Below are 13,223 nucleotides of genomic sequence, written 5' to 3' on the forward strand. Positions count from 1 at the left end.
TAATGAACAAAAGACCTAAGTCCTACATTTTTTTTCATCAGAAATATCAAATGGACTGTGATAAGGGAGTGGCCAAATATTTGGGAATCTATCTAACTATAGACTTATCCACCATAAAGAAAATTAATGACCAGCTTCTACAACACGAAATTATAACAAACATATACAGAATCAAATGTGTATCTATGTTCATTTTGGCAGGTAAAAAACTGCAATATAAAATCCTGCAGCTGCCAAATGAAAAGGAGGGGTTAGCCTTTCCATTCCTGAGGGACTATTAAAGGGCAGCTCAAATTAGGCCATTAGTCAGATGGTGTAAGCCAAGCTTTATAACAAGATGATAGGGGTAAAATGTGCAATAGGGAAATAGGTGGCAGTTAACATGTTAGTTGGAGACCCATCACCAGCTTTGTCACATTCTAACAACCAATGAATAACTAGCTCACTCTACACATGGAGTGAAATAATTAAAACTGAGAGTGAAATCTTCAAAAGTCTGGTTAATCACCAAACCCAGTAAATATAAAGGTTTAGAAGATTGACTGAAAATGACCTTATTGCATTTTGTATTTTAATAAATCAAGGTACAGTTCTGAGCTTACATGAGTTTAACAGCAATTATTAGTTAAGTTTCTTACAAATAACATAATGTATCAAGCAGAAGTTTCCAAAGGATGAAATCACAAAGGGGAATTTCTCAATACTGAAAGAAAGCCTACAAAGATTTTTCCTGTCAAAAAGTAATTGCTAAAATATATTTTTCTCTCGAAAGTTTAAAGGAGGCATAATTAAAGCAGAATTTAGAAGCAGAGGCTAATTTTACAACATCATTAAAAATGGGATAGGATCTACAAGCAGCACTGGGCAGTGACAGGCACTGCCTCCTGGAGAAAATTCACTTGGGAAATGTGACTTCATTGACTCAATACAACTCAAACACACTAATCCAGACTGTTTGCATGAGATCCTTTCTGTATGGGGTGGCTAACAACTTCTACATATTCCAGATTTGTACCTCCACAGTATCCTAGAGTCTTAAGAAAATCATCTGCAAAATAATTTATCAAGGTCATCTAGTCATGGATGCACCTTGTGATAGTGATGTTTGACCCAGAAGTAGCCATTTAATATTCTGGCTGTTGCTTCATCACCGATAGTTGAAACTATGTCTTGTGTTCTTTATACTTGTCAACTCTGTAGCTAGCACTGAGTTAAACATTTGAAGGCATACTTTCAGGTTTGGATATTGGGCATGGCAGTTTTATTTCTCCAAAAGTCAATGTTTTGTTTTAATTTTGATAGTAACAATGTTTCAAATGCATAGAAATGGCCCTCTTTTGCTTCATAATCATTTTTCTTCTGAAATCCCTCTTGCACTATAGATGGGATAATATTGAGAAGACAAACTTTTGCCTACTTACTTAATATGCTGAACTGTGCCTTTGGCTGAACACTTACATTTACCCATTACAGTCTTGGTTTTTCAAAACATATTTCCCAATAGTCATACTACAATTGGTGTAATATGCAGAGAAAAGAGTAATATATTGTGTCGCAATTTTAGCTGACCCATTGTTTCTAATTATAAGTATCCATTAGCCCAGCTATTGATGACATAAATTCATAAAAAACACATTTAGTTCATTGTTTTAAATACCTTGGGTGATACTGTACTGGATAGTCTGGAGAGGGTTGTGTCAGAGCCAAATCATAACCAGAGTCCAGAAACATTTGCTGTTACACATATGTGATGGTTTGAGAGAGATATAGTGCTCAGAATGATGTTGCATAGGGTCCATGCATAGGTAGTAATGTGTTACAGCACAGTTTTCAAAATATTGTATTTCTCAAAGTTGTTTTGCACAACATCCATACTCAGTTACATCATACTTCTACTTCGTTAATTGGGACATACAGCACACCAGCTGCTATTTTAACTTGTTTAATAAAATAAATTATTATTATTAATTTTTCATATTCAGCCAAGCTTCGACACAGTAATTTTTTGACCCAGAGATTTAAATTGCCACAAACATAGCTGACCTGTGTCTCAGAGCCATATGTGCATCATGGCCCAGAATCCAGATGCTGCTTGCCTTGAAAATGATGAAGATCAACAGTCATTATATGCTCTACTTAATTTGTCTGCCCAAAATGGTGGAAATCTCAAACATCAAAAATAGTATATCTCATCTAAGAAAGCATCTGAGGGTAAGTAATTTCCTATGTAAGATGTGGTTCTGCTAGCTAGCAAAGCTAATACATAATATAGAGTGTTGTAGTATGCAAAAAAACAAAAAACTTACGCAACAATGCCACAAATGTGACTTTATACATTTAACATTGCATGATTTTAGGGAATAGAATACTGTTACCTCCGTGAAGTTGGCCCCCCACCCAACGCAAAATTTCGCAAAAATAGTCTCAATCGTTTGTGCTCCGTTTGTGCTGGTTTGTGCTGTAAAAATTTTCGTTTGTGCTGTTTTGGTTTTTAAAATATTAGACATTACATTTTTGGTGATGACATCATCAGCCCCCCTACATAGTCGATCGGTAACTTAACTAAATTTGGATCCATTTGGATCTTACCTTGTTACATCAACTGTACTAAGAAAAACCAAAACCGCACAAACGAAGCACAAACGATTGAGACTAGTTGTGGTAAATTTGGAGCACGTAGGGGGGCTGATGACGTCATCACCAAAAATGTAATGTCTAATATTTTAAAAACCAAAACAGCACAAACGAAAATTTTTACAGCACAAACCGGCACAAACGAAGCACAAACGATTGAGACTATTTCGGGTGAGTTTGGAGCATGTAGGGGGGCAGATGACGTCATCACCAAAAATGTAATGTCTAGTATTTTAAAAACCAAAACAGCACAAACGAACATTTTTACAGCACAAACCAGCACAAACGAAGCACAAACGATTGAGACTAGTTGTGGTAAATTTGGAGCATGTGGGGGGGCTGAGTGACCGGAGAATGACCTTTAAATAAATCTTTTATATCTAAAAAGCAAAACAGCACAAACGAAAATTTTTACAGCACAAACCAGCACAAACGGAGCACAAACGATTGAGACTATTTTTGCGAAATTTTTCGTTGGGTGGGGGAGCCAACTTCACGGAGGTTGTTTTACCTCAATGTATGTTGACATGATTAACTTCAGTTCACCTCAGTACGCCACCCTCAGTAAGGGTTTTTGGTATACTTCAACTTTTATCTCAGGTTAGCCAGAAGTGTTTTAAGATTCTTCAGGTCTGAATTTGTTTAGTTATTCTCACTTTTATAGAAACTTTTCTAAAAGAGATAGTCAGACTTAGTACTGTTAGCCTATTTTACCTTACAGAACACTGTGACCCTTAGATTTTGCCCAGCCTAGCTAATCTTAGTTGGATACAGTCGGGCATGAGAAGTTAGAATTATTAAAATCATTAAAGTATTTATGATCATGATGAAAATATACTTCCGTGTTTCCTTTTGATACAATTGTTTTTTTTCTTTTTTCCCCAACAGCAAATTGACCAGCAGAAGCTACAATTTTACACAAACTTTACAGAAAGCAAAGGAAACAAAATTCCTCCTCAGTATGAATGACACCTGAAGAATGTGCAAAATATGCAAAAATGCAAAAATGTTTGTTCCATGGGTAAGGCAGGGAACCTTTCACAAGGTTTTGCTCAATTTTATCTGGGCAGCCAGCTGTTCTTCATGGTTGAATTACCTTTGTTTAAGAACATGACACAAACATTACAATCTCACTGCACAATATTGTCAAGGAGAACAGTGGTTTTGAAACTACATGAGGCTGCCAAAGCCAAACAAAGCTTCGTTATTAAGAAGCTGAGTTCTGTTAACCATATTGCTACATCCATAGATTGCTGGATTGCCAGACATCACAATCACTTGCAAGTTTATGTTACTGGATAGACCACACCTCTTTAGGAAGGTATTCAGCTGTGCTGGCATGTTGACACATGAAAGGCCCCCATACTTTGATGATCTAGACAGCGGCTCATGCTTCCTCAAGGCTTTCGGTGTTTATGGCAAGAGTGAAGAAGATGCCTCTACACGAGGACAATGACGAACATGAAGGTGACTATGAGGAAGAGGTGAAGTTTCAAGATGTTGCTGCTATCACTGGTGACAACAAACACACGGAGTATCAACTAATGTGAATTTTATCTCATGAAGCTTGTGTGATTCACTTCACCAGTGCTGCAGAGATAGACTGTGAGATTACAGCAAGTTTCTTGGTCAGCTGTCAGAAAATGCCAGGCACTGTGGAAAAAAGGCAGCCAGGCCACCTCAACATTTGAGACAGTGGAGGATAAATGTGGACCCCAGTTACTGTGACCCAGTGATACACGTTGGAGCTCCTTCTACCTTGCTGTAGAGACTGAGGTTCAGATCCAGAAGCAGAACATATGCACAGAATTAAAAATCAAAATGTAAGTTGTATGGGGTTTGTACCGGTATGTTAACAAATACACTTAGTATGTTATCCTATGTATATATTTGAATTCTGGTTGCATGAAATAGTACAATTACAAATTCTAATGATATTGTTCTATTTAACTAAAAGTGTATATTTTTAGGATGGTTATTAATAAACTGAATTCAAATTTAGTATTTTTAAAGAGTAGATTTCAAAGGTATTCTGATCATCTGTGTTTCTGTAGGTTTAAACAAGCTGAATTGGCCTTTCTGGGGAAATACACTGCAGGTCCAGTTCCCCAAGGAGAATCATCTGCCCAAATGGGTTTCCTGCTACTGACTCTCTGGACACTCTTAGTTGTCATTTTACTTTAGCCCCTAATGAACCACTTTATCCTTGTCCTGCCTTGTGTGCCTGGTTATCTGCCCAACTACATATAGAAAAAGACAAGAACATCAGAAATCACCTCACTGTTAACAGCAAAGATGATGATTCTCCTGCAAGCCAGACTTGCTCTGATGAGGATGACTTTTTTTGCATCCATGATGAAGATGGGAAACTCAGAGGTTAGAAAGCTATCTTGCATGCCTGTCCACAGGATGTGTGGATCTCTTGTACTGTTTTCCACACCTAAAGAAATTGTCACTAAGACTCAAGACAAGTTTCCCAACATGTGCAGCATGTGAAAACCTTTTTAGTCATGCAGGTGTTCTCTTCACTGCCAAAGGATCAGGACTTGAGTGCCAGAATCTGGAGAACTGCTTCTGAAGCTCAACAGTCAACTCACTGAGTCATTTTTCCAAGGCTAAATTTGTGGCTTTTTAAAACACATTATGTGGAGACACACTCAATGTTGTGTAGACAATTCCAGACAAAATACACATACAAACATACAAAAAGACAAAGACTGGCCAAGCCTGTCCCTCTGCTGGGATTAGTTCTATATGTTTTATTAAAGTTTTATATATTGTATTATGTATTGTTATTATTATTGGGTAATTTTTTTTACTCATACTGACCTTGTACTGTATATGTGAAAAGCCTGGAAACTAATATAGCCTCACAGGGCTCCTCAAACATGTTTGTATAGCTATTTTTGTGAGGACACTCACTGACATAATGCATTCTGTAGCCATAATGTCTAAGCCCAAGCCCAAACCTAAACCAAGTCATAACCCAGAGACAGCACTTTGATTGTGTCAGAAAGTAAGTAAGGCATAAAATTTAAACTGGTCCTCACAATGTAAAACTATACAATTACACACATACACACACAGGGCTCTTCTTAAATAAGGACAACCTTCTCAAAATTAAATCCAGTCAGGTACATCTGGGAATTCTCCTCATTTCTTACTTCCTTCGCAGTTAATCATCAATCCCTCTTGCCCTTCCCCCCATCTTCCCTCTCCTACCCCTCTCCATATTTAATAACTTATTGCCACCATCTTAGCTCCACAGAGGGTTGGCTTGTTGTACAATAAAGAACCATGTTTATATAAATCTCACTTAGCCATGAGGGGTACAAAGAGTGGAGGAGGGGTTAAATAGTGCTCTATTTTTCTTTTTTCCAATTTTTTTTCTGTCTTTATTGTCTTTCGGTTTCTGTCCCGTCTCGCTTGTCCAGGCTCACCTTCGCCCCAATGAGAATCAGCAGTAATGAATGGGAACATTAAGGAGTCATATGCATGATGAATGGAATGGCCTTTAGGTTTCTCTCATTGTCCTTTTTCTCTCTTTCTTATAATTCTCTCCCTCCCTGGCTGTCCCCCACTGTATTTCTTTTTTCTCCTTCCTTTCATCCTCATCTCCCTCCTTTAGCTGCTGTATATCAGTGTTCCATAGCAGTGATGTGTTTTAGGCTTAAATTCACCAATTTACTGTATCCTTCACCAAACCAAGTCATTTATCTGCTACTGGTGTTTTAGTCGTGTGGTTGCCTGCCAGCCAAATAAATTCAGTGTGAAGTACATCGAGCATTCAGCATAAAAGCATGTTAGTTAGTTGAACTAAGGGAACCTTTGAAATATCCTTTCAGATAACAACTTTATGTCATTACTTTTCTAACTCTAACTCAATTTCCCTGTTATCTTTTTGACGTCAGTGATTCAGTGATGTGGCTGTGGCTCACTTTGCATACTCACAGTGTTTCAGGTTTTAGTAACTGTTTGAAAACTTAACTGGTTTCCACTCCATGACTATGTATACCTCAGCCAGTTCGTGTAAATTAAAAAGGTGCAGTAGTCTAACTGAACATCTATAGGAATCCACATTAAAAGAATGTGGTGTTTTGCAAGGATCCATTTTAAATTAAGTGTGTTGTCTGTCTTGTCTGATAGGTAGGAGATAGGAAAAGGACCATAAGAAGCACCAGTCTAAAACTACTGACTTTATGGTGTGTAGAGATGCTATGATAGTCAAAGAGGTAACTGTAGGATTCCCCAACCTGATACAAAGGTTGTCTGATGTTCCCTTTCACTACTACAGAGACAAAGCAGAGGCAAACAACCCTAAATTATACTTTCATATATTTCCTTCATCTAGTGAAACCCTATTCTTTTCTTTGTGTGCATCACTTTCTCTGCTGTCTCCACAGCTGTCTGCCTGCCTGACTTTCTCAGCCTTTGGAGAGGGTTCAAATCATCAGCAACAAGTCTGTACATTTTCTTCATTTCTCTCTCCTGCTTTCTGTCCCTGCCCAATACAAACAAGCAAATGTGTGCTGAGTTATATCTGTGACACCCTGGATCAGACCAAAAGCAGTCTGAACACAGAAACAGCAAAACACAGCAGATCTAGGACCAGTTGAATCAAGACATAAAAAGGTAGTGTGTCTTCGGCAGGAACTAACCCATGTGCATCACACAACTGAAGAAAGTAATTGGTTCCTTTGTGAAGGTTCATTCAAATGTCAAATCATGAATTCCTGGAAAACCTTCATTGTGCAATTTTGCTATTTTACCCTAACAATTAAACTGAGACAAGCACATTTGACTCGCCTGTTATTGGCCATGTATTGTTGACACTGATACGTTAACAAGCTGCTCACATGGTCAAAACACAGTTTCAAACTGTACAATATCAGGGAGAAAATGGTTAAACTGAAAGGACACGATTTTTACAGGATGGAGATGAAATATACAATTCACTTTAATGTAATGCATTGTCTTTTACCACAATTGGACTGATAAGAGGGGTCGCACAGGTGAGGGATTCATTTAAATATTCAATTTTCAAATGTAATATTCACTATGACAGGCATTGTCTAGTGCTACAATGGTGCTGATAATAAGGTTTTAGATAATGTGTAATGGGATGTTCAGATATTTAGAGCCTTATTAAAAACACACACAAAGAGAGACTTGACAATAAAATTACATTTTTCTGCTAAAATAGGGTTTTTCTTTTTATAAAAAATCATATGTTCATATGCTACATTTCTTTATACACCATTTTATCCTCTGGCCTTTTGTGATATAGCAAAAACATATGTAAATGCTTGGTGCTTGGTATTTAACCTTCACTTAACCAGGTTTAAACGATAATTTTCACTAAGCCACTGATGAATTCCCAGGGCTTTTATTTGTAAAAGAGAAGCAGCACACAAGGTTCAATCTTTTTCACTAACAAGCCTCTTCATTGACAACACTCATTTTCAGAATATTTTAGAGTTAGTGTTAAGGTCAGAACTTTGTTGGTGATCACTTAAGCCATTGTTAGAACGGTCACCTAGTTTATAGAGGGCATATTTAAGATGACATGCTCTATAGCTTGTTATATGGCAGCAAATGGACTTTGGTTAAAACAACATCTTTTAATTAAAATCTTCATAGCATATTTTTGACATCTTGTAATTCACTCTTGAGGCATGGACATTAATTAATTTTGCATCATTCAGGATGAAAGAAAACTGTTGCACTTAGATTTCACTCCTTCAGTACAAGACTTTAAGGAAAAGCTGTTAAATCTTGAACTTTTTTAGTTCATTTTAATGGGTGCTTTTGCATGTGTGTCTTGCACAGTGTATGCAATTCCCTACATTGCATGTCTGTGTGCATCTGTCTGTGTGCATCTGTCTGTGTGTACATGAGTACATATATGTAGTTGAGGTTGTGTCTGGATTCATTAAGTCAATGGATGGACCATTACACACTGTCCAGAGATCTGGTTTCTGCTCCACATCTGGCCCTGCTTTGTGGAGCAAAACTGCTTTTTCTCTGATCTATTACAAGCTCTGTCTCACACACCCACACATGGACACACACACACTTCATGTATTCAGTCATGCACACTTCATTCCATCTTTGTATGGAGAGTGGTTGTGGAAGCTGTGTATAAAATAGAGTATGTGTGTCTGCTTCCCATTCAGTGTAAGTGAAACTGAGAGAACTTTGTATTGAATATTTTCCTCTGCTGCTCTAAATGTCCTAACATTAGTACAGCTGAACAAACACTCTCTCCTTCATCTGAAAAGTACTCTGCTGATTCACTCTCCCTCTTCCTCTCAACCACTCTCGCTTAGATTTCTGTGCTTAGAAAAATGGGATAGCAGTCCTCTGTCGTTTTTTTTTTATTTTTGGATTTGAGTTAGAGCACATAGAGCAGTTATAGAAGTCAGCCATTTAACCATTCAGCTCCTGCATTTCTGGGCTTTTGGTCAAGATTTATTTATTGTTACATTTAATTCTGTGAGGGTCATATTTCATATAGCAAATCTGTTTCTGCATCAAGGTTTAAATAGAATGATGTAACATAGTTATATTATAATGCTGCTATTAATATAGAAACACTGTAATAAAACATGAAATTATGCTTTTATGTCTCTTATCCTCTATATGTATCCATTTTTACTTGATTTCTATTAGTCATTCTGTCCATCTTATAAACCACACATCATTGTGCAAACAGCCAGATGGTGTTTTAGTTTTAACATGTGTTTTAAGTATAATACTAATGCCAACTCACCCACTGAAGAACTTCAAAGGAGTAATGTCCTTAACATGACAGTGGGCATCGTGCCAGAGATGATCTGCTGTGAAATGTTCTCCTTAAGAGCAGAAGTCACTTGAGTGGCTCTCCGGAGTGTCTTCTTTTAATTCTCAGTTCATAAATGTACACAGAAGGGAGAAATGGAGAGAATGTGTGAGGCAGAGAGGCAGATTCGGTGTGAGAAATGTTGAAAACCAAGATTTTCTGGGATGCAAGGATGAAGCGAAAGTGAGATAAGAGAAGATACCTTGTAACCCAGTGGGTAGTGTATTGCATTGAAAACAGATTGGACCGTAGACATGAGTGTCAGTGTGATGTGGTATGAAATCCTGCCCATACATCTTTATTGATGAAGTCACACAGTTTTCTCTAACTAAACTGGTGATGTTAGGTCATTCATACCCTGTGTTTCTGTGCCATTACCAAAATGTATGTAATATGCAGTCATACATTAGTGGGTGCTTATCAGCAACTCACATTAGGGAGTTAGGGGTGAGGAGGAGTGCAGTGGCACAGTGGACAGTTGTTCAAACCTTGGACTTGGGCAAACATTGGCCTGACTCAGTGCTTGACAACAGCATAAATAGCTTACTGTTTAAATTCTCTCATGCTTTCTTTCTTGATCTTTCTCATTGCTCATTTCTTGCCTTGGCACTTCTCCCGTACACCCAACCACCCCCAGCACCATCAACACCCCCAACTGTTCAAATAATATTACACCCCCTCCTGCCCCCCCCACCTCCTTTTTTTCTCCCTCTCTTTATCTTGTCATTGCCTGTCAGTAGGGATTCTGTCTGTACTGAGTGTTGTGTGTGTGCATGTGTCTGAACACAGTGAGACTGAGATACACTTAAGAGCTCATTGATTTAAAAATACCTTCGATATTGGAGGTCCCCTCCTGCAGATTTGTTCAGGAGCTTATCTCACACATGTAGACATCCACGTAGTGATATGCATAAACCAAAGCTCCACTCCAAAGTTTCTCGTTAAACTTTGTGATTGACCTAGTTAGCGTGCCGTTTTGACAAGTTGTCTGTTTTGACACGACATCCTCCAGTGTTTATCAACATCCATTCTGCCTATCATACACTCACATTGGGAATACGTGCACACACACTCAAAGATAAATCAGGCTAAGATTTAAAAATTGGCAGCAAGTGAGAGTTGCATTTGCTGTGGGTAACGAATGAGTTTAAACACATAACATTATAACATGAATAAATGCTCTGGTCATTGTGTGTGCGTGTGTGTGTGTGTGTGTGTGTGTGTGTTTAAATGCACTATAGTAACTGATGTCTGGGAAATGAAAAACACAGCCTGTATTATGTCTGTCCATAGGTATTTGTATGGTAGTGTGTTTACATGACCACTCATTTGTGTATAGGCCTTTTTTGTTGTTGTTACTTTTCTTCTTTGTTTTGTTTTGTTTTGTCTCCCCTTGCTGTAGCTCAGTGTAAAAGTGTTTAGTGAGCCTGGCCACTGATAGACAGAGGTGAGAGGTTGAAGAGTCAAGTTAACTCCATCAATCCCCCTGGACAGTTACAAGTGAGCTCTCAAATCTGGTCAAAACAATCCCTGGATCATGCAGAAGAGAAAGGAGGAGGGAGGGATGGAAAAAGAGTGTCCACATATTTAATTCAGCATGAAGAACTCTCTGAATCAAATATGTTTACCAAAAATAAATGTGCTTCGCAAACCACAGTGAAATATTTTTATGCTGCAGAGTTATGACAAGGCTGTGGGCTCAGACCCATGTCATTTAGTTCTCTACAGTAAATTAATTCACCTATATTTTTCAGTCCAGTACCTTGGGCCCCACACTTCAGACATAGAAACAAAATTTCCCTTTTTATAAGGTAATCTGGTTTTCATTGTAACTTCTAAAATCTTAAAAGCAAATTCTGAAAATCAAAAAAAGCAAAAAATACCTTAGAAACACAGTGCACAATGGCAGACACCTGACCATTTTGACAGAATTCAAACAGAGTAAACCATTGACAAGATCCACAAGACACAGATAGAAGAGATAATAAAAAAAAAATTGAAAACATTTCTTCAGCCAACTTACGATGAATCACACCCACATTAAAGTGTGCACAAACATACAGCTTTGGCGTAGAACTGAAGTGGGTAATTAGGGAAGGTCACCAAGGAAACAGACAAACACCAACAACTGGGAGATGTACTGTATACTCAAGTATAAACAACTGTCTCTGCACGTAGCATCATCCACCCACCAGCACCGTTACCTTAAACACAAATATGATAACAAGACTGGAATATTTTATCTAGTTTTGTAAACAGTGACCTAAGTTACCCTATTTCATGAGATATAGTTTGTGTTGCCAATAAGGCAAGGAGATATGATCATCAACAAAATGTTACATTGTCAAAATATCATCCAAATGAGCATCTGTGTTTTGTGATAAAAAAAACAAGCTTCATCCAGTATCTTTCTACCATGAGAACATTTTTTTCTTCCAGATAAAGAAAAGGGAGCTAAAGATTTGTGCACTAGTGAAGGAAGTCACAGAGAGCAATAAACAACACTCTGATTGTCAGAAAGAGGTAAACACAATGGCTTTGTTATTTACCAAACTGATCTTTTTTGGTGCTCGTGATCATAATGACTACATTATTAAATAACTGTAGTTAGTGGGATAATTACTTGATAGTTCAATCCAAATTAGAATTCATTTAATTATACATTTTGCATGTTGTTTATTAGACATTATTGAGTGAATTTTGCCATCCAAGAATGTTGTGTAGTGTGGTTAAATGGTCACTGAATTTCACTGCATATTTCCCAGTTGCTCCAAAAAGAGAAAGCTTTAGAGAAACTGCATAAGGAGAGTGATGAACTGAAAACCAAGATGGAGGACCAGAACAGAGCGTGTGTCCATCTAAACCAGACCAGAGAGAGAATGGAGGCTGACTTGGCTCTAAGCCATGAGAAACTCAACACTTTGCACCTGGAGGTCTGTGTTTCTCTGTCTTTGCATCTGTTCTTTTTTTCATGTGTGCGTGCATGCAGGAAAATCTGATATTATACACCAACTTTACCTAAGGAATGTAATGGGCTGTAATACCAACATAAGAAATTTATTTGAATTTTCGGTGTGCTTAGGTTCGAAGCCGAGATCAGTTAATTGTGCAGCTACGAGCTGAAATGAAGGCAGCTGGACAAAAGCATCAAGAGACACTGAAACAGGTGTGGGAACCTGCTTATATATATATATATGTATATATATATATATATATATATATGTGTGTGTTTTTGGTATTTGTCTACTTTGTCACATTTATATCTTTTTATATCTTTATTTGGCCTGAATTTCTCATTGTCTGTGCACGATTTCTGTATAACTGCAGGTTATATCATTGTAATTTTAAGACATTTTTCTGAACTGTGTTTCATGAGCAATAGGTTATGTTATCATTGGTTTTTTTTGTTTGTTTGTTTTGTTTTGTTTTTTTTGGGAGGGGTTTTGTTTCAGGGCTTTAATTCAAGGTAATACTATCAGGGTCTTAAACCTGTCTTACTATTTTTTTTTTGTTTGTTTTCCCTTTTATTTACTGAGGCTAGGTTGAGTGAGCACCCTTGTGTGTATTTCCAACAATGCCCTGCGTTACACCCACAGAGTTACAAACATTCACTCAAGGGAAGTGCCCAAACCGGCAAAAGTCTTCTACTGTTGGCTACTGAGCTGCTCCATTAGAGCAGTGGGAGGCACAGCACCTTGCGCAAAGACTCCTCAAAAGTTGGAGTTAGGAAAAGGGGAATTGTTACTCA

General features: G+C 37.7%; 1 protein-coding gene and 1 long non-coding RNA gene across 6 annotated transcripts in view; both read left to right on the plus strand.

Moving 5' to 3' along the window:
• The window catches only part of pmfbp1 (polyamine modulated factor 1 binding protein 1), a 93,203-nt gene that overhangs the window by 46,123 nt on the left and 33,857 nt on the right, over window positions 1-13,223 (plus strand). For all 5 annotated transcript variants that reach the window (XM_026292825.1, XM_026292826.1, XM_026292827.1 and 2 more), the window contains 3 exons: window positions 11,915-11,998; window positions 12,241-12,408; window positions 12,558-12,641. In XM_026292825.1, the coding sequence (XP_026148610.1) occupies window positions 11,915-11,998; window positions 12,241-12,408; window positions 12,558-12,641 (336 nt within the window). The remainder of the gene's footprint in view (window positions 1-11,914; window positions 11,999-12,240; window positions 12,409-12,557; window positions 12,642-13,223) is intronic.
• Window positions 3,187-6,316, plus strand: LOC113121938 (uncharacterized). The gene is made up of 3 exons (XR_003294811.1): window positions 3,187-4,101; window positions 4,223-4,457; window positions 4,689-6,316. It is a non-coding gene; the product is annotated as an uncharacterized LOC113121938 (long non-coding RNA).

Source organism: Mastacembelus armatus, chromosome 20 (assembly GCF_900324485.2).
Source record: "Mastacembelus armatus chromosome 20, fMasArm1.2, whole genome shotgun sequence".
NCBI classification, from domain to species: Eukaryota; Metazoa; Chordata; class Actinopteri; order Synbranchiformes; family Mastacembelidae; genus Mastacembelus; species Mastacembelus armatus.